The sequence below is a fragment of the Schistocerca nitens genome, chromosome 11, assembly GCF_023898315.1.
Source record: "Schistocerca nitens isolate TAMUIC-IGC-003100 chromosome 11, iqSchNite1.1, whole genome shotgun sequence".
Taxonomy (NCBI): domain Eukaryota; kingdom Metazoa; phylum Arthropoda; class Insecta; order Orthoptera; family Acrididae; genus Schistocerca; species Schistocerca nitens.
In genome coordinates, this window is record NC_064624.1 from 40,887,409 (window position 1) to 40,913,353 (window position 25,945).

A 25,945-nucleotide genomic window follows, 5' to 3' on the forward strand; every position below is an offset into this window, starting at 1 on the left:
TTAAAAAATTCCTACAATTCTGAAAAATCCCTTATCCGGATCTGAACAGATCCGAGTCCTTTTTGTGTGGCTATATTAAAGACAAGGTGTACAACAGTAATCCCAAACCACTGCTGAGCTGAAAAGCGACATTCAGGTGGTCATCGACGACAATGATGTTCTGACACTTCAGTGGGTATAGCAGAATTTTGCTATTTGGCTGAGCCACGTCATCGGTAATGATGGCAGGCATATCGAACATGTCATAACCTAAATCTCAATATCTGTGGTGAAGTTTACATGTTGAATAAAGTGTGTGAACGCTGTAGTTTGTAACTAATTTACGATTTTTTGATATAGTTCAATAATTATCACCTTGTATGTTTGCTAAGTTACAGACTGGGTCCTGGGCTACATATCCCTCACTGCTACCTGTGTTTTGACTAAGTAATTCAATTACATATGTTGGTGTGGCTTTCTGCCCAAGTTCAAAGTGAGGTTATCACTTCCTTTGCCATAAGGCATAGGAAGTTGAAATCACTGTTAATGTTTGTCATCCTTAACACACAGTATCACTCCTTCACTCTCTCATTCTTTCATGGAAACAATTTTTGGTCAAGAGAAAATTGAAGGGACCACTGATTGAAGCTTTCCGCTTTTGGTGAGGTTTGTGTACTGGAGAGTGTATATCATCCATGTACACACACTTTAGAACCATTTACTCTAAATGTCTGATTAAATATATTTATTTTGTGATTGATCAAAATGTTTGCAGATAATCACTTTATCGATTAGTAGTATTAACTGCTCACAATGTTACACATTGTTTCAATGAATTAAAAATTGTAGTTTAAGAATAAAACAATGAAATGGCTTTTCATCCAATTTTCCAAGTCGGCAGGTTGATGTGTAATATCATATCCTACTGATTTCTGTACTCTGTCTTCAAAAAATATATGCCTGTCTGGTACCCATGTAGGTACATGTCTTATACACCTGCTGTCAGATAGGACAAGTTACACAGCATAGAGGTCTAGTGAATCCCTTTTAGATATTGCTCAGAAGACAAACTTTCATGATCTACAGATGGCAAGTGCTGACTATCTACTTGAGGGTCCTCTGAACACAATTAATAAGACTAATAAGACCATTACAAACTTAATTTATCACGCACTGCTCAAACGTAACATTGACACACAGGTGGTCAGTGCATTCTGGCAATCATAGTGTACATAATAGAATGATACCTTTTGAACCCCGGCAGAAAGTCAATCAGTACTTTCTTGGATCTTTGACACAGGTAAACCACATGCTGACCAAACTTTCAACATGTTGTTGTTTACAGCTGGTAAGATACAAATTATGATAACTATAGAGTTATGTACAGTCCTTGCCAGGTTTGATGATACTACAATACATTAATACATGTTCCACAGATCCTGAATATGTCACTCTGCAATGTGGAACTTGTGAGTTTAACATTAGGTTTCTTTACACAATGTATTTTTTTTTACAATTACTATTTCAATTTAAAAATTTATCTTCTGAGTAGACAATGTCCTCATTCATAAATACTTTTGATTTGTTTTAGAAGCTGGTTGGCTATCTGTCTGACTGTTAATGCTACCTGATAGACGAACAAAGATTTTTCTGGCAGCGCAGTTCATCTCTTTCTGTGCCAAAGTCAGATTTAGCCACTGCTCTTTGCTACTATCTTTGAACTGTGATTCTTGTATTGTGAACCTCCCTAGTTCCTTAAATAAGTGTCTGCAATGTGATCTTCAGTGCTTCCCGACTATTATTCTGATTACAGGCTTTTGTGCAATGAATACTTTTTCTCTAAATGATGTGACCCTAAAACTTCATGGTATATGAAAGCAGTGAACGGAAATATGCATTATAAGTTAATTTACTGATATGTTTGTCACCAAAGTTTGCAATAACCCTAATGGCGTAAGATGCTGAACTGATATGTTTCATAAGCTCATGATGTGCTTCTTCAAATTAATTTTTTATCAATGCACACACCCAGAAATTTCAAATACTCTGCTTAGCAACAGATTCCTGTTCTAAATCTATACTTATCAATGGTATTCTGCCATTTACTGCACAGAACAGTGTACACTGTGTTTTCTCAAAACCATCTGCAGACAACCAATTAATTTCCTGAAAGACATAATTCACAGTTTCCTCAGCTAATTCATATTTCTTTGGTGTGATTACTGCATCATCAGAAAAAGAACTAGCTTTGCATCTTCATGACTGTAGAGTGTCAGGTCATTAACATATATTAAGAAAAATATGAGGAACAAACGTGAACACTGTGGGACACCATTCTTCATACCTCCTCAGAGGATGTAGTGTTATCAAAGCAACATTACCATTTCCGCTCATTCACATGACCGCAATGCAGCCATACCTGGATCGACACTAATAGACCAAAAGATTTACTGACTTTAAAAGAAAAGCAATACTACACAATAATTAAAAAATGATTCAGAAATGAAAGGAGAATGGTAGTGTTCCTCCCTGCCTCAATGCTGTGTTGGGTCCATCAGCATGATCGTAGGTTCTGGAGATAAACTGATACAAAATGATTAACATTAAAGTAATGAGGAGATGCAGATACTTATGGATAATTTGGCTATATAAGCACACGTTTTTAATGCTACGTACCTTTTAATATTAAGTTACAATGGCTGGTGCGTATTAACAAAAGCTTTGTACATAACAGGCAATACTTCATACTAATGTCCTCTCGATGGACCCTGTTAGTAATTAATTACATAAAACTACATGTTCTCTGATTGAAAAGACAATTAGGACATTTACGGAGTATTTTACACAAATTTTAACACAGCAAGTCTGCCTTTCATGGAATAATAACAGTAAAAGGTGAATCGCTCAAGGCTTCATTTGTCTTGAAATAACAGAATTCTTTTTTTATATCATTAATCGGTAAGTGTACTTAGAGATTTACGACCGCCGGGTGAGAGTGGCAAAGATAAAGAATAATAGATTCTGCCACTGCTATTTGATGGTTAATTTCTTTTACATTACAATTGTTTGATAGCTTCAGGCCATCAGGCGTTTACCATTGAGCGTATACTAATGTTTGTAGGGCAAATATTACTAATATTAAAAGGACTGCTAACTTTAGCACACTATCTCTACTGTTAAAATCAACCTTCTACATTCTTCCACTTAAATATGATTTAAACCGTTTGTGCACGTCCTGCTCACAACAGGCTTTTAGTACTTTGTTGGAAGTGCCATCAATTCCATGTGTACTTCTACATTGAGTGAATTAATTCTTTTCCTAATTTCAGTTCGAGAGGTGGTTTGAATTTCAATTGTATCAAATTGCATAGGTATTCCTTCTTCCATGTACAACCTTGTATTTCCCAATGAACAGCTGTATCCTTATTTTCCCTACAACATTTTAAAAAAATTATAATTACAATTAATTCTGATTTTTGTTAAACTTTTCATTGAGTTTGATAGGAATAAAATCTTTCTGTGATTTCCACTGTCGTGTTTCCTTTCTAGCAATATCCCAAATTTTTTTCATTTTATCATCAGAGGTGCTAATCCGAGACATGGTGCACACACTTCTTGGCTTTTTAATAACTTTTCCTAATACAGTGCAACAGTTTTTTGTAATATTTGGCTCTTACTCGATAATTACTCCTGGCTGTAAAATAAATTTCGATTTTCTGTTTACAACATATTATCTGTTTAATAAGTCACAGCTTTTTAGATTGTTTCTTACAATTACGATTTGTTGTTTCCTTTGGGAAATTATTTTCACATTAAATTTGAAATTAGCATCAGCTTCCCTGTAGATTTCATCCCATTCTGTTTCTAGCTGTACAACTGTTAAATTAAATGCACTATTTTGGAGGACTATTTTGCATTACTTGTATGGAACTATGTTATATAGTATACCTAGATGTGCATCCTGATCATAAGGATCATTCTCAAAAGGGGTAAGTATTTGACTAAATTTATATTCAGTCTGTGAAGTATCTTTCTTAGTGCTGCTTTCCTGTATGCAGCAAAATCTATAACTGGCATCAAATTGAAAGAACCAAGAAATACTCCAATGTAGTTCTGATTTCTTCAGAATATCTACATTGGAAACCCCGCAAACTATAATTTGCTTGTCTGACTGGCAGATGGCACAATAAAGATTCAAAGTATTTCAGAAATCGTTGGAAATATCTGACTGGGGACCTATACACAGCTAGAACTATAAAGGTTCCATTTAGTTTAAGCTCACAGGCACATGGATGTGCATGTTGCTCTAAGCAATATGTTTTTTAGTTTACGAATTTTTCATACTGTCTTTAATTTTAACGTATGAAGTCCCCTCTACTTGCCCACTCCCATCCCTCTAGCCCCTCTGCTCAACACCTTTTCTCCACTGCTTTTCTTCCCCCGCCCCTTCCCCTCAATGGTACCTCATCCAACTTCTCTGCACTAAGAGGCAGTCTCACAATCTTGTGCTTCATTTCTGGTGCTAAGCTGTGAAGTTCATATCGATTATAAATATGGCAATGACACCTAATCACCTCCAATATCGCCAACTTGGTATATCAGCATTAAATAGAGTTACTCTTCCCTTCCAGCTAATGTGGAATTTCCTCCTCCTTTCTTCTTGAATTAGAAAATTTCCCCTTTATTCTGTAAATTTAACTGGCATTGTCACCAATCAGAGCGCCCTCATTGAATTGTCTCAATAAAGGTAAACACAAGGATTCAAATACGTCACTGTTGAGTTCTTCGTGATAGTCATTGATTTTTGGGCATGTTCAGATCATTCTGCATGACAGACAGTAAGTGTGTTTCCTCTGCCATACAGTACTTTCAAACCATCATTTCTTTTTGAAGCTTGTCACATTTTGTTTATTGCACTATTTTGTTTGAGCCACATCTGATCAAAATAAATAATACGGAAACAGTTATTTCTTTTCCTGATGCTGTGAATTTATTTCAGAAGTAGCAACATTTAATACAGTATCGGATCCTCCATCAGAGACCATCTTTCATCTTTGCATTTGCTGAATATGTATGCCAAAGGTTTCAGAACTCTTCCTCTCAATAATTAGCCCCCTGTGAAAGGTATCTTACAATTTAAAACATCACCTTCATTTTGTCTTGTAGGTTACTCGCCATGGTCATGAAATTTCAATATAATACAATGAAGAATATCTTTCTAGAGATCCTCCAAATCCGTTTCCGTACACAGGTTTCCATCCACTGCACTTATGTAAATATTCTCAGTAAATTTCATGGTCAAACACCAGATATCTATGTTGTTGAAGTCTGCAGAGCTGATAAGATTCAGTCTCTTTTGCTTTGTCTTTAAGGTCATGAAGAAATTCGTTTAGCTTATGTAAAATACTCTTTGCTGGTTCTGTGTGTTTTGGAATCAAATCATCTTAAATCAGAAATAAAAACGGCAATATTAATAAATGGAAATCACTGCTCTCTTAGCAAACATATGCCACTGTCCAGTGAGCACAAGTAAAAGATGGATAGTGAGTGTCAAACTGTCTGCAAAGCCATGGCAACAGCAGCATGAATTAACCACAGCATTACCGTATGACCTTGTCTGTCTATTTCGAAGGCACCTGTCGTGGAAATGACACTGTGGCAGAAGTATGAGCTTAGAGACATGCACCAAGCAAAATGTGCCCAAGAGTGCTTGTTGGCATTCAAAAAATGGAGGGAAGATGAAAGCTGTGAAAACTGGCATAACCCTCACAACCACCACTTGTTGCTCCTTGATGTAGGTGGGCGGGCGGGGGCTGTGGGGGGAAGGCGGGCGGGCGGGGGCAGGGGGGCAGGCAGGCGGGCGGGCGGGCGGGCGGGGGCAGGGGGGCAGGCAGGCGGGCGGGCGGGCGGGCGGGGGCAGGGGGGCAGGCAGGCGGGCGGGCGGGCGGGCGGGGGCAGGGGGGCAGGCAGGCAGGCGGGCGGGCGGGGGCAGGGGGGCAGGCAGGCGGGCGGGCGGGGGCAGGGGGGCAGGCAGGCGGGCGGGCGGGGGCAGGGGGGCAGGCAGGCGGGCGGGCGGGGGCAGGGGGGCAGGCAGGCGGGCGGGCGGGGGCAGGGGGGCAGGCAGGCGGGCGGGCGGGGGCAGGGGGGCAGGCAGGCGGGCGGGCGGGGGCAGGGGGGCAGGCAGGCGGGCGGGCGGGGGCAGGCAGGCGGGCGGGCGGGCGGGCGGGGGCAGGGGGCAGGCAGGCGGGCGGGCGGGGGCAGGGGGGCAGGCAGGCGGGCGGGCGGGGGCAGGGGGCAGGCAGGCGGGCGGGCGGGGGCAGGGGGCAGGCAGGCGGGCGGGCGGGGGCAGGGGGCAGGCAGGCGGGCGGGCGGGGGCAGGGGGGGGGCAGGCGGGCGGGCGGGGGCAGGGGGGCAGGCGGGCGGGCGGGGGCAGGGGGGCAGGCGGGCGGGCGGGGGCAGGGGGGGAGGCGGGCGGGCGGGGGCAGGGGGGGAGGCGAGCGGGCGGGGGCAGGGGGGGGGCGGGCGGGCGGGGGCAGGGGGGAGGCGGGCGGGCGGGGGCAGGGGGGGAGGCGGGCGGGCGGGGGCAGGGGGGGAGGCGGGCGGGCGGGGGCAGGGGGGGAGGCGGGCGGGCGGGGGCAGGGGGGGAGGCGGGCGGGCGGGGGCAGGGGGGAGGCGGGCGGGCGGGGGCAGGGGGGAGGCGGGCGGGCGGGGGCAGGGGGGGAGGCGGGCGGGCGGGGGCAGGGGGGGAGGCGGGCGGGCGGGGGCAGGGGGGGAGGCGGGCGGGCGGGGGCAGGGGGGGGAGGCGGGCGAGCGGGGGCAGGGGCTGCGTATTCGTATTTTAATTCCTATGTATTTAGTTGAGCTCACAGCTTTTAGGTTTGTATTATTTATCGTGTGAACGAAATTTAGCACATTCCTTTCAGTACTCATGTGGTTGACTTCATACTTTTCATTATTTAATGTCAATTGCTATTTTTCACATCATACAGATATCTTTCTCACTTCACAATTGGCTTTGATCATCTGATGACTTTACGATAACGCAAATGACCGCCTAATCTAAGAGGGCTGCTCAGATTGTCTCCTACATCGTATATGTACATCAGGGACAAGACAGGGCCTATAACACACACTTGGGAAACGTCAGATATTACTTCAATTACTTTCTATCAGTTATTACGAACTGTGACCTTTCTGGCACAAAATCACGAATCTGTGCACACTACTAGGATGATACTCCAGGGGCACACAATGTAATTGGAAGTCACTTGTGAGGAATTGAGTCAAAAGCCTTCTGAAAATAAAAAATATGGAATCAATCTAATGTCATCTGTCCATATGAGTTATTACTTTGCGAGAATAAAGAGCTTGTTGTATTTCACAAGAATTATGTTTTCCGAATATGTGTTGGCTATTTGCCAACAAATGACATCTTCCAGGTAATTCATAATGTTCAAACAGATTATGTTTTCGAGTATCCTCCTGCAAAGCGATGTTACTGGAACGGGTCTGCGTTTCATCGGATTACTCCCATTTCCTTTCTTGGGTTCTGGAGTAATTTGTGCAACTTTCCTGTCTTCGCGTACCGATCTTCCTGCAGATGAAGAGTTGTATATGACTTAAGTATCGATCTATTGCATCAGCATATTCTAAAAGGAACCTGAATGGTCTACAATTTGGACCAGAGGCATTGCCTTTCTTAAGCTGCTCCACTGCATTTAGGATACCAACGCCTGAAGTTACAGACAGTTATTCTTGATTAGAATTCAAAATGGTTCAAATGGCTCTGAGCACTATGGGACTCAACTGCTGAGGTCATTAGTCCCCTAGAACTTAGAACTAGTTGTATGTATTCACGGTGTATTTGGATAGTATTAATCCAAATATACAATTTACTACGGAGGAAGAGAGAAATGGACAACTAAATTTTTTTGATGTATCAGTAATTAAACGGGCAGATTGCAGTCTAGGGCATAAAGTGTATAAAAGAGAAACACACACACACACACACACACACACACACACACACACACACACACACACACACACACACCGACCATTACCTCCATAAGGATTCGAACCATAATCCCAGGCAGAAGAGAGGCATCATTAAAACACTGGTGGACACAACTAATAATATCTGTCAGCCAGTTTACTTGCAAGATGATCTAAATCATTTGCGAACGGTTGTTAAGAAAAATGGATACGCTGACAACGAGATAGATCAAGCACTTCATCCCAGAAGAAAAGCGTGTGACAACATTCAGCAAGAACAACTGTCAGCTGGAAGAGTTTTCTTCCATTTATTTGCAATATTACGGACAGTATTGGGAAAGTTCTGGCAAAGTTTCAAGTTATAACAATCTTTAGACCCACGAAAACGATTAGTGAGTGTAAACGTAGGCTTTCACGGCCCTTGCCACAGTCAAAAAATTCTTCTGGGGCTAAGGCCGCATTGTCAACTATAAAATTCTGACGTTTCAGCGGCTGTTGCAAGACGCCTTCCTCAGGGTGTCTGAGGAAGGTGTCTTGCAACAGTCGCCGAAACGTCGGAATTTTATAGTTGACAATGCGGCCTCAAATCCGGAAGAGTTTTAGTGACCAAGTTTTAGTGTTTAAGATCGGCGAAAGATGCACTACACCTCTTATCAACTCCTGAGGTGTATACAATTCCGTGTGGCTGTGTGAAGGTTTATATTGGAACAACGATAAGAAGTGTTAATACCAGCTAAACCGAACACAAAAGGCAGTGTCGACTGGAATATACCGACAGATCAGTTGTAGCAGAACATGTTTTTAAAGATGTCGACCATGAAATAAAATTTAATGAGAAAAACGTGCTAGCCAGGACATCGATTATTATGCACATATGTATAGGGAAGCTATAGAGATTCAGGAACACCACAATGATTTCAGCACAAAAGCGGACGGCTTAAAGTTAGGCAGGATATGGCAGTCAACTTTGCACCAACGATGTGACGATCTATTACATTAAATCGAGAATAATGACGTTAGTCAGAGACAGACTTACAGTCGGCCCCACGTGACTTACGTTGGTGCCCTCTATATAAACGGGAAATCCATGGCCTGGCAGCCATCATTGACTCACCTCCGAAGATGTTGCCCGCAGTTAGCAACGAATTACAGATAGACTATAGCCTCTCAGCCTGGAACTTTTAATTGATTGCTATCTGTACTACCTCACAGGAATATCTACTTAAGTTTCATTACAAGGTAAACTACTTCGAACAGCAATGAACATTACACCAACTGTATTTCATCCATTCTTTGTGAACATGGTTAGGTCTCTTGAAAAATTTCAGCTGAACTTATTTCAATACCTACAAGGATTTGAGATTCAGTGCTTTTTGTTACCGCTTTGAGCTCTGTTCCTTTTATAATGCAGCTACCACAATTTACAACTACAATACTTATTGTGGTTGTATCTACCCTCCTTGGGTGTTCTACTTTCAGCCTTTGAAACTGAAGCCCTTTCTGCACTTACCTGAGACCCTCTCACCTAGAAAAGCCCAGTCTCCTCTACACATCCCCTATACTCGTGGAACTGCTTTCTTTGCGTAGTTTACTCCTGACCCATTTAGCAGAACCTGTAAATCCACCACATTTTGGCGCAGGTTGAGGAATCTGCAACCTACCCAGTTGCAGAACTGTCTGGGACTCTGATTCAGACCTTCACTCCACTCTGTACGAAATAACCACGTTCAGTTTAGCCCATGATGGTGAGCTCCACCTTCATCTCTCAGGCAAGAATGGCAGTCTTTATTAGCTAGGCGCTGAAACCAGACAGAACCTATTTCATTGCAATGTGACACATGTAAGTTGCGTTTCATAAGAAATGCGACCAAATTCATAAAAAAATCATTTATTTAATATATTCGTACAAATAAAAAATTTTCAAAATAGCACCCTCTTGCGTCAATACACTTCTGGAGGCGGTGTTTCCATGCCTGGAAGGCATCCTGGAATTTCTTTAGAGCTGATGTAACATGGGCCTGGATGCTTTCAATCGTGTCCTAATGTTTTCCTTTCATGACTCCTTTTAACCAAGGAAACAAAAAAAGTCAGCAGGAGCCAGGGCAGGACTGTAGGGAGGCTGAGGTACCAATGGGGTCTTGGTCCTGGCAAGGAAATCTTTTACAATGAAGGCACTGTGACTGTGTGTTGTCGTGGTGAACTTTCCACTTATTCTTGCTGTCGCTTCAGCAGCACGAGACCCTCCTTTTCAGTCTTTTGAGCACTTCCAAGTAGAAAGCTGAGTTCACTGTAGTCCCAGTAGGTAGGAATTCGTGGTGGACTATGCCCCTGACGTCCAAGAAGGCAATGTGCATGGTTTTGATCCTGGACTTGCTCATGCATGCCTTCTTGGGACGGGGCGATGATTGGGTGTGCCACTCTGAACTCTGCCTTTTTGTCTCAAGGACGTACTCAAAAATCCACGACTCTTTAGCAGTGATAACTGATTTTAAAAAATGAGGATCATTTTCACACATTTCCAACATTTCTTGGCAGCGTGCTTGTATTCTTCGGTCAACACTTTTGGGACAAGTTTGGCACACATCTTTCTCATGTTCATATCTTCGGTCACAATGCGGAAAAAGGTTGTTTTTGACATGTTTAAAGTTTGTGCTATCAATTGAAGGCTCAGCTGTCTGTCAGAGTTCAAACAATCGCGCACAAGCATCACATTTTCGTCGACTCATGCGGTTGATGGCCATTCACTGCGAGGTTTGTCAGTGATCTCCTCTCGGCCCTCCATAAACGACTTGTGCCATCGGAAAAGTTGCGATTTGGACAAGCAATCATCCCCAAAGTCATGCTGAACTAATGGAAACATTTTGGTGGCGGACTTCCTAAGTTTACCGTAAAATTTGATAGCGTACCATTCCTGTACAGAATGATCCATTGTGCCGAGTTACATAAACTCAAAACGGGGTTGACAGAAATGCATGTCCTGACTCTCCGGCAGCTTGCAACCGAATGAGACAAAGAGCGTTTTGAAACTAACACCCCCATCCACTTAGCCCAGCAGGTTACAACACACTGTGGTGTACCATTGTGTTAGAAAGACATTGGTCTCATTACTCATGGAACGCAATCTGTATTGTTACCACCAACGTGAGTCACCACTTACAGCTGGCTATGCCATGGTTTTCATGGCATTCAGAAGCACCCATTTCTAATCTGTAAAGACTCCAACCAGTATGCACACAGAATGCACATTGGATTCCTTCCCCTCCTATGCAGTCTTATCTCTAAATGACGCCATTACACACCTAACATCGAAGATTCCAAGTACCAGTAATACTACCCTCTGCGAATGCTCAGTCTTGCACACTGAGAGGCTTCCTTTGGAACATGGCACACGACTTCATCTGGCTCATGGATTCCATCAGCCATAGACAGCTCCCAAATCTGTTCATCAGACGAACAGAGCAGGCTCTTCGATCAGCAACATGGAAATTCTTCCACTGCCTCCCACACGCTTGAATGACTTTCCACTCAACCACAAGTGAGAGGTCAATCTCAGTGTGGACAGTACCCAATATGACTGCAGCAGTGGACCAATTGGTGTACAACACTGCCTGGAGCTGTGAGCGAAGAATCACCAACTTGATTCACATCTGAACACAGCAATTACTATATCTGTCCATACCAGAGTTGGTATTGTAGATACACAGACATATGCGAAAAATAGGAGTTGAAGGTAAGGAGCATTGACAAAATTTAAAATAAGTCGCTTCTTATGGAAACATGTGTCAGCCCACAGTACTCTGATGTGCTACTGCTGCTACTATGAGAGCTACCACTGGATTGGGCGATCTAAGTGCTGCAAGTAACACAAAACGAATGATTCAATGCAGACAGTGGTTCTATGCACTACACAGTTACTAAAGCGTATAAATGTGCCTGATAAATACACAAATGTGCACAAAATACAGGGTTTGAAGCTAAATAACAACAACAATATTACAATTATAACTATAATGATAGTAGATGTCACGAAAATATACTTACATCAATTGATAAATAATTTGCTCTCTTGTGACAAACAACAAATGATAAGGATGTCAAGTCATGCATCAGAAGTCCCTGTTGTGAGCCAGTTTAAGTATTAATGCTGACGCTGATGAACAGATAAACTGAGCAAATAAGCTTCTAACTAACACTATGTGCTTTCCTTGCGGGAAAGGTGAAGTCGTCGTAGCAGCAGGCATCTGGTGTCAACATAATGCTGTTCAACCAAACCTACTGTTTGAATACCAGTGGGTGTACGCATGTTAGTGTCAGTGTAATATCGAAAAGGGAGTTCTAATAAGTGGTATTACTTGAAAACCATCAATTTAGTGATGACAAAGTAATATCCCCCCCTCCCCCCCAATGAACCATGGACCTTGCCGTTGGTGGGGAGGCTTGTGTGCCTCAGCGGTACAGATAGCCATACCGTAGGTGCAACCACAACAGAGGGTTATCTGTTGAGAGGTCAGACAAACGTGTGGTTCCTGAAGAGGGGCAGCAGCCTTTTCAGTAATTGCAATCTGAATGATTGACTGATCAGGCCTTGTAACATTAACCAAAATGGCATTGCTATGCTGGCACTGTGAATGGCTGAAAGCTAGTTGATTGCCTCCATTTTTTTGTCAAATGCACGTGCTTTGCATCCTCTTAATGAATGTGCAACACATCTGCAAATTTGTACATAGTGTACAATATACTGACACATGTGCGTTTTGGTGCATTGCCTTTTTGAAGAATCTAGTTAAAGTTCTGTTTCTATTGATTCTCATTCAATTTACTAGTTTTATCTGTAACCAGCAAGCTATGCTGAGAGTTAATCCAGCAATCCTTACATATAACGAATTCATTGAGTAACATTTCTGTTCCTAGATGTGCTTCGAAAATATGCTTTAATTCAGATTGCCTGTTCGAAAGCTACAAGGGTGGTGCATTCCAGACCAACAGCTTTTGGATGCTTAAGTATGTCTCACTGAAATAAAATATATTGACTTGCATGCGGCGAGCAAAGCAGAAATATCTGCACATATCCTGATTTCCCACAGAGATGGTGCCAAATAAGAATGTGCTGTTTTGTTTTACTTTTTCAGGTGGTGAATATCACTGCCTGTTAGTCCCTCAATTCCGTGCAAAATCTCCTGCAGTAGCTGATATTTTAACTGAAACAGTATTTTTGAAAAATATGTACATGCTCTAAGTGGACTCCCACAGGATATGTCAACAGTGTAAAAATTTGATTATTTTCCACAGCATGAAGCCCCAATAACCAAAGCATTTCTAATATCAGGAAGTAATGATCCATTCGTCTCGTTCTTCTGGTTTATACCTTCATCATTGCAGGACCAGTCATTTAAAGACCCTTGGGGTGAGACTGTTTCTTTCGTCCACTTGGTCATGGTGGTAACTGTTTATTTACATTGAAATGGAGGGGTTTTATAAAGTATTAGTTACAGCTGGGCATATAAACAAACTTAAATACGATCATAATTCAGTGCCCACATCTGGTAATGTTGAATAATACATTGACACTTACCTCAGTGCACAGAATGCATCATGGAGTCGAGCTATGGTAGTTTCTAATGAGTGGAGAGTTTGGCAAGCTATCGACAGTAAATTACTGCACAGTGTGTCGTAGAATTGGAGAATATGTGACTGCCATCTTTGCCAACACTCTAGCTCATCCTGTACTGCATTTCATTAAATGTTAAAAATCAGCTCCTGTAGATCTGTGCTCCCTCTGTTAAATATTTTAACTGTCCCGACTGAATCCCCTACAGAGATGGTATGATCACTTTGTAACATCAGGGAACATCAGGGGAGAGCAAACTTTTCTGTGGAACAAGGCTGAAATCTGCGTTGACACACTGCATGCTCAATGTCATTAATCCAAGGGGAATATCGTTGTTGTTGTTGTTGTTGTTGTCTTCAGCCCAGAGAGTGGTTTGATGCTGCCCTCCATGCTACTCTATTCTGTGCAAGCTTAATCATTTCCAAGTTACTACTGCAACCTACATCCATCTGAATCTGCTTAGTGTACTCATCTTTTGGTCTCCCTCTACGATTTTTTCCCTCCATACTGCCCTCCAGTACTAAATTGGTGATCCCTTGATGCTTCAGAATATGTCCTACCAACCGATCCCTTCTCTTAGACAAGTTGTGCCACCAATTTCTCTTCTCCCCAATTCTATTCAGTACCTCCTCATTAGTTGCATGATCTACCCATTTAATCTTCAACCTTCTCCTGTAGCATTCTACCTATGTAATCTTCGACCTTCTCCTGTAGCACCACAATTCGAAAGCTTCTATTCTTTTCTTGTCCTAACTATTTATCGTCCACGTTTCACAACCATACATAGCTACACTCCATACAAATACCCCAATAAAAAAAATATTTTAACAAGATTGCGATCAAGACTGTTTTAAATTTTAATTTCAACCCTCAGAATCGCCTGATTTAATTAGACTACATTCCATTATCCTCGTTTTGCTTTTGTTGTTCGTCTTATAGCCTCCTTTTAAGACACTGTGTGTTCCGTTCAACTGCTCTTCCAGGTACTTTGCTGTCTCTGACAAAATTACAGTCTCGTCGCATCGGCAAACCTCAAAGTTTTTATTTCTTCACCATAGATTTTAATTCATATTTCGAATTTTTCTTTAGTTTCCTTTACTGCTTGCTGTCTCACTCCCTTCCCAACCACTGCTTCCCTTTCATGCCCCTCGACTCTTAAAACTGCAATCTGGTTTCTGTACAAATTGTAAATGGCCTTTTGCTCCCTGTATTTGACCCCTGCCACCTTCAGAATTTGAAAGAAAGTATTCCAGTCAACATTGTCAAAAGATTTCTCTAAGTCTACAAATGCCTTTCCTTAATGTGTCTTCGAAGATAAGTCGTAGGGTCAGTATTGCGTCACGTGTTCCAACATATTAATGGAATCCAAATTCATTTTCCCTGAGGTCGGCATCCACCAGTTTTTCCGTTGGTCTGTAAGGAATTCGTGTTCGTATTTTGCAGCTGTGACTTATTAAACTGACGGTTTGGTAATTTTCACACATGTCATCAGCACTTGCTTTCTTTGAGATTGGAACTATAATATTCTTATGAATTTGAAGTGTTGAATGTTCATATACAGAAATATGAACTGTGTGTCAACGAGAAAATTAAAGGAGTCAGTATAAAACTAAATTATGTGTGAAATATCGATGTGATAGCTAAGGCACTTCATGCCCGTCACCACCAATTGTCTCAAAGTAAACCTAAGTTGTAAACTGTCTCAAAAATGGCGTAATTCAAAAATGGTTCAAATGGTTCTGAGCCCTAAGGGACTCAACATATGAGGTCATCAGTCCCCTAAAACATAGAACTACTTACACCCAACCAACCTAAGGACATCACAAACATTCATGGCGAAGGCAGGATTCGAACCTGCGACTGTAGCGGTCGCACGGTTCCAGACTGAAACACCCAGAACCGCTCGGCCACAACGGCCAGCAATGGCTTAGTTTACACCAACATGTTGATGAGAAAGTGTAATGTTAAAAACTGGAAACTTGACCGAAGTTACTTTGGTGAAAGTAAGGTCAACTGCAACAAGACCATTATCTCTCAGTAATATTTAAGCCAGTAACTGAGAGGCTGAAAGAGCTGTCATGTACTATGGATAGAATCAGAAATAGGAGGAGGAGGAGGAGGAGGAGGAGGAGGAGGAGGCATGCTGAGTTAAGACAGAACATATAGGGTCATCAGGGCAAAACCATATTTCTTAGGTAAGCACACAATATGTTTAACCACGAAGGCAGTAAGAATTGTTAACAAGGAATTTGGAAGATTGCCTAGGCTGTTACAGTTAATAATTTTGAAAATGGCGAATGTTAAAAATATACCCTGTAACTATAAAAACACGTGGTGCAATATTAAGCATGACCAACGCATGTAAAACCCCGAAAGGATGAATGGATGTCTCAGAGCGACAAATACAGGACTGTAACTACAGCAGCAGTAGCAGCTCCACATAGTGTAGGTAAAAGTCGAAGTACAGCAAGAAAGACTAAACAATCGGCCTCTGAAGTATATAAATTATGGTAACTAAATGAAATCATAGCTCGATTACGACTGTTTACAGCTTCAGTTAGGCAAGAGATTGCAGATTACATGAACAAAATGTTATTGATCATACCTGAGCTTAGAAAAATACGCATCGTCGAGTAATTGCGAAGAGAGTAGTTCACGAGCTTTACAGACCTGCATGCAGAATATATCTGATAATACGAGGAATGGATTATGCATGGCAGGCTGATCTCTTAGATACACAGGACTACTTACAATCAAATAATGGTTTCAACTACATTCTCACAGTCACAGGCACACACGGTCACAGGCACAGAGGATTCTGAACAATTGTTGCACACAGGACTAAATCGACTGCCCAACCGACTTGAGGCGTATGATGGAAGTGAATTTTACAATAGGCATTTCAAAGCAGAATTGGAACGATGTGGGATAAATCACTATTCAACATTCTCTCATTTGGAAACTATTATTGCCAAATGGTTTAACTGGATAATTAGAAACCGAATGTAGAAGCAATTTAATCTTCAACGTACGTGCAAATGCCTGAACATACAGCCACAAATCATTTCAAGTATAATCACATTATTCACCACAGAATTAAAAACGAACCTATTGATGTTACAAACGAATTATGGGAACGCTTCGAACCCAATCTGTTCCTCATACAGCAGGTCATAAGATGTTGAGGGAACAGGGCATTGATCAAATGGCTTAGTTTCTCATCAAAGCACTACAGCTGGGTGAACACTTGCATTTTGCTATGTAATACGAAAAGCAAAGCTCAAGCCATGCAGTAGTGTGATATGAGTGCTAGGAAACGTATCAACAAAGTTGGAGGTGGCATTCTCAAGAATCTGCGATCAGAAGTTTGTATCTCTGGATACAGTTTCTGCGGAGTTGGAACAAAATTGAAATAGCACCTAGCTTATGGTGATAAGGGCTTTGATGCTTTGGACAATGTACGCAAAGAGCACATGATCGCCTACACTACAAACAAAGATCACCTTATTGCAGACCAAATATTCATTGATGAGGTTGTGCAGGTATGTCAAGAGATGGATATTCATGTAGGACAACCTATGTCTGCATATGTGGTTGATAAGGCGATGTTTGCTCGAACTTAAATTGGGTACTGGACTAACCTTCAAGCAAATACTAAATGCAGCTCACTGCATACTAAACAAGAAGAAAAACCTATGTGATGTTTAAAAAATTCGTGACAGCGGCAAAACGAGCCTAGAGGCAGAAAGATGGAAGGAAATGATGTGTTAAAAGGCATAGGTTGCTACCAATACCAAAGAGATCTGGTGGACCAATTCTGTTTATGATACCTCCATTTGCTGGGCTGTCAGCCACTGGTTTCATTAGCTAGGAGACCTGATATATTTCAAGCAGTACAGAACATCCAAAAATGCGAAAAGTAATTACAAGCGGGTAAAAGGCATAATATGACCATGGAGGCCATCGCTATGGGTAAAGGCTTATATTTACAATACAGGAAATAACTTGGGTTGTACATTTAAGAAACAGCCCACAGCAGTGGTACTGGAAAGAAGGATTAAAAACATAGATCCGCTTAAACTCGTCAGAAAATTTAAAATCGCGATATTTTACAGCATGTTTATGTAGGATACATGGCCTGAGACAGTGTGGAAACCCAAGAAACGTGGAACTGTCAATTTAGATGTTGTTCAGGGTATGTAGCGCTTTGTGATTTAAGGCCACATGAAAGATTGTGTTGTCATTTTACCAATAGGAACCAGCTGTTGTACAATGTTCGACACTACCATAACTTCAGTTCATACCTCTGAGGATATTTCTGCATGGTATTTTTCCAGAAAATTGCATAAAAACAAGCAGTATGCAAGTCTCCACATCATTTGAGGCTGCAATGTAATTACGTACACTCTAATGCTAATTGGTCTAAATTGAAAGCAAACTACTTTCCTCCAATAGATGAGCAGGGAGTAGGGATGTACAGAATCAACTGGTCTGGAAACACACAAAAACATAGCTAACGTCACTGAATTAATAATAAATTGCGTCTAGAGAATGGGGAAGTTGTGGCAATACCTCCTGGCTCTTGCCGCATTGTCAATTCATATGTACACTTGAAACGTTTTGCTGAGGGATTTGAGGTACATGTAAACGTTAATATGTTTAAATCAGAGCGGACTTCAGTCACAAATATTCAATAGGATGGCTACTTATTTTCTCAAAGGGTCAAGTGATGGTGTATAATACTGATAAAATTTTTGAGTTATCAACTGGTGGCCATACTGTCAGTAAGTACAATTCGCATAGAGCATAATATTGCAACGAATTTTGTACCTTGAAGACAGGTTAGTCCATACTATTTATCCATTTTTTCCTACAGTGGGTCCTGCTTATAAAAGTGAAGAAAATGAAGTCCACAATGAACATGGGCTGCTACACGAAGCCAAGGAGGTGAAGGGTTCACAACCATCACGAATGTGGCAGGTACCGTGAAGTTAGGCTGCCAAAGCAAAAGCCAAAAGTGAACTCTGGGATGTAACAGAAGAATGGCATGTCCCATACTGGCAGGCAAGGGAGTCTTCAAATATGAGGGAATAGGATGAGTGGCCACACGTGAGAGAGATACAACATGCCTATCCACTGAGGAGGACATCATGCCAGTATGACTAGTAGTTCAGCATCTTCTGCACAGACACTCAACTGGGCTAGTGAAAAAGCCACCAGTGGCGAAACGTATTCCGTGGTAGTGGAGTGTGTTAAGACACCATATGATGGACAGAGGTGCAGAGGAATAAACTAAACACCAACAGTCTAGTTATGAATGGACATGGGATAAAGAAAACGGAGCAGGGTAGTCTCATCAACTCACCTGGAAGTACCACTTAGGAGATGCAAGACACTGAGGAACTAGGTACTATGTAGAGCCAAGTAAGAATACATGGGAGGACCAAGGAAGTTTCGTATCAGACATGAGCCCCAGGAATTTTCTAGTTTCAGCGAGTGGAAGAACAAAAGGCGCAAGATGTAGGATGGTGTAAGAAACTCATTTCACTGAGAAATATTCATACAAAAGGTTTTGGCAGTGGAAAGTGAAAGCCACTGCACAAGCTTCACGAGAAAAACCGATAGGAACGACACTGAAAACGCTGCTGAAGGAGACAAGTTGATGTAGAACTGCAACAGATCGTAAAATCCTTGACAAAAAGGGAGGTGAGATGGCTGATGGGAGAATCGATAATATGGTTAATGGGGATAGCAAAGACAATGATACTGAGATAAATGTGTCCGACAAAGCCAAACCATATAAACAGATGTATATGGATGATGGTTCAAAATGTGGAGAGCACATCTCCACAAGCGAATCACATTCCTGCACACCTCAGTCCACCAGGGACCAGGACATGCTACAGTAAACTTGAAGTGCATGGTATGGAACAGTTTGCAACGGAAGGATAACGTTCAGAAGATTCCTTACTTGGTCATCACAGCTATGTGAAGGTCGTGAGGGAGGAGTAAAGCCTCCAGTCGGCCTCAGAAACCTGCCAACTGGGTTTGCACTCAGGTGGGGTAGAAGTCTGAAAATGGATAGCACACAGAAAGTGATCACTTGGGTATGTGTCAGAGGGAGTGGGCCATTCAAGATGACAGGTGAGCTGGACAGTGCAGAACGAGAGGACGAAATGGTAATAAATGTGAATGGAATCTGAAAGAAACATGGGTGCTCCAGTGCTAAGAGGGAGGATTCAGAAGGTCTGCTAAGAGGTAACCTCTTGGACAGGTTCTCTGGGAGCCTCAAAGCGGATGGTGGGAACTGAAGTCACCAAGTAGCAAAAATGAGTGAAGGAGCTGACCAATGAGCTGGAGTAAGTCTGACTTGGTAACAGCAAATAACAGAGGGGTGTAGATGTTACAAAGAGAAAAGGTGAAATGAAGGAGGAAAAAGCAGACTGCAACAGCTACCCAACGAGTGTTCAGTGAGATGGATGACCAGCATGGCTCCATGAGGTGGAATGCAGTCCTCGGGGGAAAGGTCACAGAGTCCCAGAACGAAATATGAGAGGTCAAAGGGGTTGTGAGGACAATTTGTTTCTTGGAAGCAGAAAACAAGCGAACACTGCAATTCCAAGAGCACCTGTAATTCCTCCTTGTTGGATCTAGTACCACAAATGTTCCATTGGATAAGAGTCATAATGGGGATTGGGGAGGAGGGAACAAATGAAGGTTAGTCACCTTGCGGTTGCTGAGTACCAGCCTTCAAAAATTCACTGCTACAGGGGCAGAGGCTGGAGAATCCTCTTCATGAGATCTACAAACATTTTGTCATTCTCCTTGGGTCAGCCTGTGAATTCCATGGCAGAAAATCAGTAGGCAGTGGGCACCAGCAAAATGGAGGTCAGCTGGGTGAGGGTATATGTGCCAACAGCACTGAAGGGGATCTCTAAGTCAGGGAAGGAGAAAACCGTTCATTTTTGTTTGATTTCATAGAACTTTCTAGTTGGCAGATGAAGACTACGTTTTTAGCTGTAGAAAGTATTTGCGGGAGTACTGCTTTTGTCCTTCCAGCCTGATAGTTCTGTAGCAGGCGATTTCGTCATCAGGGGCAAGGATTTGATGGCTTGTTGTGCAGCCGCAGGAGGAGAAGGAGATGCTACTGTGACCTGAGTGATTTCACTACTGCAATACTGAACTTGAAGTTGCAAGTCTGGGTGGGCATATTCTCCATTATTCATGGCATAGCAAAAATGATACTGTAAATGCCAGATGGGAAAATGCAAGGATCTTGACTAGCAAACAACTGTGAGTGACAAGGTGGAGTTTGATGTCCTTCACTCAGATCTCCTGGATGGCTCACTCATTAAGACACATGGGACATTCATGGGATTACAACTGATACAGCAGAGAGGAGGCAAACAGCTGCCCTAATGAGCATCTCTGCCAAGAGTAACACATTTGGCCATGTTTTGACAGGATATGTGTTTTATTATAATGTTGAACTCATTTTGTTTGTAATGTATGGTTGGACCATGATGACTTCATAGCCTGCCTTAATCTTTGAGGCAAACACTACTTGAGCAAATGGTAGAAAAAGAGTGCATGTGGGCTTTAAGTTTGCATCCATCTTCTTCATTACTCAATGGGGCACAGTGATGCTATGGTTAGAGGGAAGTGTGGATTTCTCCCTCGGTGAGGCCATCTAGCATCAGAATGTAAAGAACACCATGTGAAGAATTCAGTGAACGATGGTCCTCAACACAAACAGGATAACTCTGGAGGAGTGATGCTGTAAGCAGTTGTAGGGCCTGAAAATCACAATACGTCTTCAGAAGCAAAGTTGTATTACATAAATGACAAAAGAATTTCACAGGGCCTGCAACTACAACAACACCTTTCAGAATAATGCAAGCATGAACCGTAGCAAAGGACTGACCACCTCCAGTACGTGATACCATGAGGAACTGATGTACAGCTGGTATGGCCTTGAAATTTTTAGCCTCATTCTGTTTATGTTTAGTAGACACACCCTAAGACATTGATTGAGCCACTGCAAAAAATCCCCATGATTGCCAACATCTGCAATGGCATGCTCCTTCCAATTGGGTGCCCCCTCAGAGGGGGATTCACACACCGTAAATGACTGTTCACACCTCCCGAACTCCTGACAGGGACCAACTGGCATTTGGGAAAGTAACAGTCACCCCTCTCTGGGCCTGGCCTGTATCAGAGGGTATGTGTGAACCCTACTGTTAACCCAGAGCTAGGAATTATGCATTACCTTGTCACCTGTAATGTGTCTAATGAAAGAGCCAGCCTTCAGGAACACACCAGGATGATGGAGGAACAAAGAGAATGAGGACTTACCAGTTAAGTCTTCACAACCTTACTGAAACTGGCACCAGCTACTTTCAATTCTTCTTGATCATGGCCCGTAAACTGTCACCACTACAAGCTTGTGTGTGTTTCCTGAGCACCACTGTGGCACAGCATTGAAAGAGTTGTCCAACACTATATTCATTCATCTGAAAGGCTGGGAATCAGCTCCAATTTTTTGATTTATAGCCACTCACCATTTCTTGTTCTACTGCAGTATGACATTAGCTTGTGGCTATCAAGATGAATTTGTTGAATGTCAGTGATTTTCAAGTGATGTTCTAGATTAAGCACAATACAGCTGCTGATATACCACCTGAACATTTGTCTTCCTGTACAGATATTAGACATGTGCTCTATTTATTTAGGAACAGTCACATAATGGTTGTTGCACAGAACAGCATTACTGACCATACTGCCTTGTAATGTTGGTGCTTATTGGTAATTCTGAATAATTAAAATAGTGTATTTTATTTCTGAAGTACTCTCACAACAAATAAAAATTAATATTTCTCAAAAAGTTCTGCAGTGAATTATGAAAACTTACCTTGCACTATCAGATGCATATCTTGTTGAGGCTTCCACCTGAAACATTTCAAGAAATGGCCAGTGATTTACAACTGATGGGACAGTAAATAAATAGATTTATATTAACACCTACCAACATGTGATTAGTCCACCAAATGCTGTAAGTGAAGAAGTGAAGCTTGAAAATATCATTAAAGAGGACATGATAAACTGTTGCAGTTAATGAAACAGAATATTAGTCAGAATTCACTTTCCATTTTCTCAATTTGTCTTCAGTACTGTAAATAACTACACAAGCTAGTAATTTGGTTGTAGCCATACTTCCTACTAGACACTTCACATTTTTAACCTGTCATGCACTTCCGCCTTGTGTAAAATTTTCATTCACGTTTTTTTTATTATGAAAACTGCCATTCACTGACAGAAGAATCGATTATCATAAATGACACATTTGGGCCTTTGTACTCTGGGCAGCCCAGATGAACTTGCAGAGGTGAGGAGCGACTTCTAAACCCAACCTTAAGTTCACACCCAGAACTACATACAGACCTGGACCATTAAATATACAAACATTAATAAATATTGGCAAACTCAAAATACTTTCAGACACTATAAATGTATAACAAAATTGGTATTACAAAACAGCACATTCACAGATGAAGAAATACCACATTCAGAGAACTGTAGATTTTTACATAGAACACAGGGAAGAAATTCGCGAAACTATCCCAGACTAGGCTCTGCATTCATAAACGTCAAATCTATGTTGCAATCAGTACCAAATTTTTCCATTACCTCCAGAAAGACTCACTCCCTGCAGTAATCCAATATTTAGATGAGAGGTACACAATAATTGATGCACAATAAATCATGTTAACAAGAACAATGCAGAAAGCAAAACAGTCCTGAGAACTATGTTGAGAAGCATCTGTTGAAGTTCCAGAGGAAAACGTAAGTTTTTATTAAATTTTTATCCTCAGATTGGTACAGAATGGAGATGAGAACACTTTCTGCCTAAACTGCTATTAATTAAATGTATTCACAACTGGAATTTTGACTTAAGCCATTCTCAGGTGACAGCTTACTATGAACTATGTCGAAGTTATTACATGTCATGCCTAGTCATTGGGGAGTGGATATAAAGATGTGCAGTACGATATGACTGACAGAAATTAGTACATTAAGTACTAACATTGTCTGGACATACAGATTATGAAGACTCCAGTCTTGTAATGACTATGGAATTTGCAAACACGGTTAACACAAGGAAAATACTACCTCAAAAGGAATTATAAAGGTTTCAGACATCACACTGACTTACCACTTGAGAATCGTACAGCCGCCAAATTAATTTTGAATAAATATGTACCATAACAGTCCAGGGAGAAAATGTTTTCATTTATAAATGTCTGCCTGACTGTGGATGTAAGAAAAAAGGACAAATGGTAAGAAAAAGACAGTTAGCTAAATTGTTGGCAGATAACCATCCGCCCCACCCCACATATACATCACTAAATCAATAAAAAGATATGCAATCAACACTAATATGATTTGAGAATATCACATAGCTTATGTGCCAATAACAAAGCACAATTCCAAGAACTTGATAAATTTCATAGTCAGACATAGATACCTGTTGAAATTGACCATTACCACTGATTAATAAAAGTGGTTCCTGGCCTAGAATAACTGATAATCATGTTCACAGAAGATTCAAAGAAATTACATGAAAAGTTCAAGGAGAAAACAACAGCAGAAATTCTAAAATACAAGATATATCAGGGATGGCTTAGGACAGGAAGGTCCTGTGATGGGCAGATTGACGAAGGACTAAAGTGGCAAAATACTATTGGAATATATTTGTAAAATTTTAGAAGGCTTATGACTATAAAGCACGACTGCTTTTATTCAAAATACTTAAAAAATCTGACATGCAGAATACAACATGAGTCCTTTTAAAAGAACTTCAGCCTCATTTGATATAAGAACAGACTTTAGCCAAGGCAATGGACTAACTCCATTCTTCTTTCAGACCATAATAGAAAAATGAACATTGAACAGATGGAGCACTTGTCAGAACATAATACCACAAGTTGAATACTACTTGGTTAGAAAATGGATGTCAAAATTGACTGTTATACTTTTGTAGATAATTTAGCAATACTGATAGCGTAGAGAAGGTACAAAACAGAGAGAAAGAAAAACAGTAGGAAAAGCATGACTACTCATCTCCTCTGATAAGAAGCAGTAATGGGGGAACAGCAATACTGCAAAATCCCACTCAAATACTGAGTATGAGAGTATCAGGGGAAGACAAATTTAAGGATCTATGATAAGTCATATAGCCAAATGGTGGAGAAAATGGAGCCACAAGAGGAAGACTATGAAAGATGGACTTTGCATTACAGTAAACAGAAGATGTTCATAGTAAAAATTCATTCTCCAAAATTGCAGAACCTCTGACTCGCAAGGCAGTCATTTGGCCAGAATACACATCTGTATCATAAACACTGATTTCAGATTTAACAAATGATAGTGAAAATTATGAAAAAAGAAAAGGTATTAGGAAACAGAACACCAGTACAAACATTTAAATTCTGAAACAATAGACAAGTATACATAAATATGTAGGAAAATAACTGGGGCCAGAATTTGGCAAAGAAGGGTAATGAGTCTTAGCATACTGAAAAAACTCATTGGCTTACAGAAGTGCACAAAGACCTACAAGACACTTGTATAAATAAGCAAGAAACTGAAAACCAAACCAAATACAGAAACAGAATTGAGTTGATAAATTCTCCACAGCAAAATAGTTCCAAAAAGACAAGATAGAAACTAGACATCAGGTGAGTGGAGAGAAATACATGTACAGATGAAGGAGTAGCATAAAGAAATGTTAAACCTTAGCTGGCCTGTAACTGAGCAAAACAAAAAAATTTGTTTCTCATTTGTAATACCTTCGCAGTACAGCATAGTGGTGCTGTATGTACTGCAAATGAACTACAGCAAGGAGGTCAAAAAGTCTCTGCAAATATGCAGATAACAGTATTTGGGGTGTTTTGTTAGGCTACAGCAGTGCTCAGAAGTATTTTTCAGTTGCGTTGTTATGCTGTCAGTACTGCTTGCATGCAGTCACAGAAGAGCAATGCATTTAAGTGTCACTCCATCAAGCACTTCATGCTGCTGTTGTTACATATCTACTAAATGAGCAAAATCATACAACAATGTAAGTATATATATTCTTTTAGCTCAAAAGTATGTAACTTGCCTTGATGGCATGGTATTCATTGACCACTATAACTCAGGTATTCACTCAGAGATTGTTTACTTGTAGAGAACTAGAAGTATAACAAAATGGAACACTTGCTTGATGTGAAACAAACTGTTTGGCATGTCTTCAAGACTGGCAGGTAACAGTCTAGCACTGCTACAGAGTATGGCATATTGCAACAACTAACAAGTGTGCGAAGT

At 41.4% G+C, this 25,945-nt stretch overlaps 1 protein-coding gene across 1 annotated transcript in view; it reads right to left on the bottom strand.

The window, feature by feature from the left end:
• LOC126213219 (uncharacterized) overlaps positions 1–25,945 on the bottom strand; it is an 89,631-nt gene that overhangs the window by 13,595 nt on the left and 50,091 nt on the right. The window contains exon 7 of the mRNA XM_049940861.1: positions 22,494–22,531. Coding sequence (XP_049796818.1) covers positions 22,494–22,531 — 38 coding nt within the window. The remainder of the gene's footprint in view (positions 1–22,493; positions 22,532–25,945) is intronic.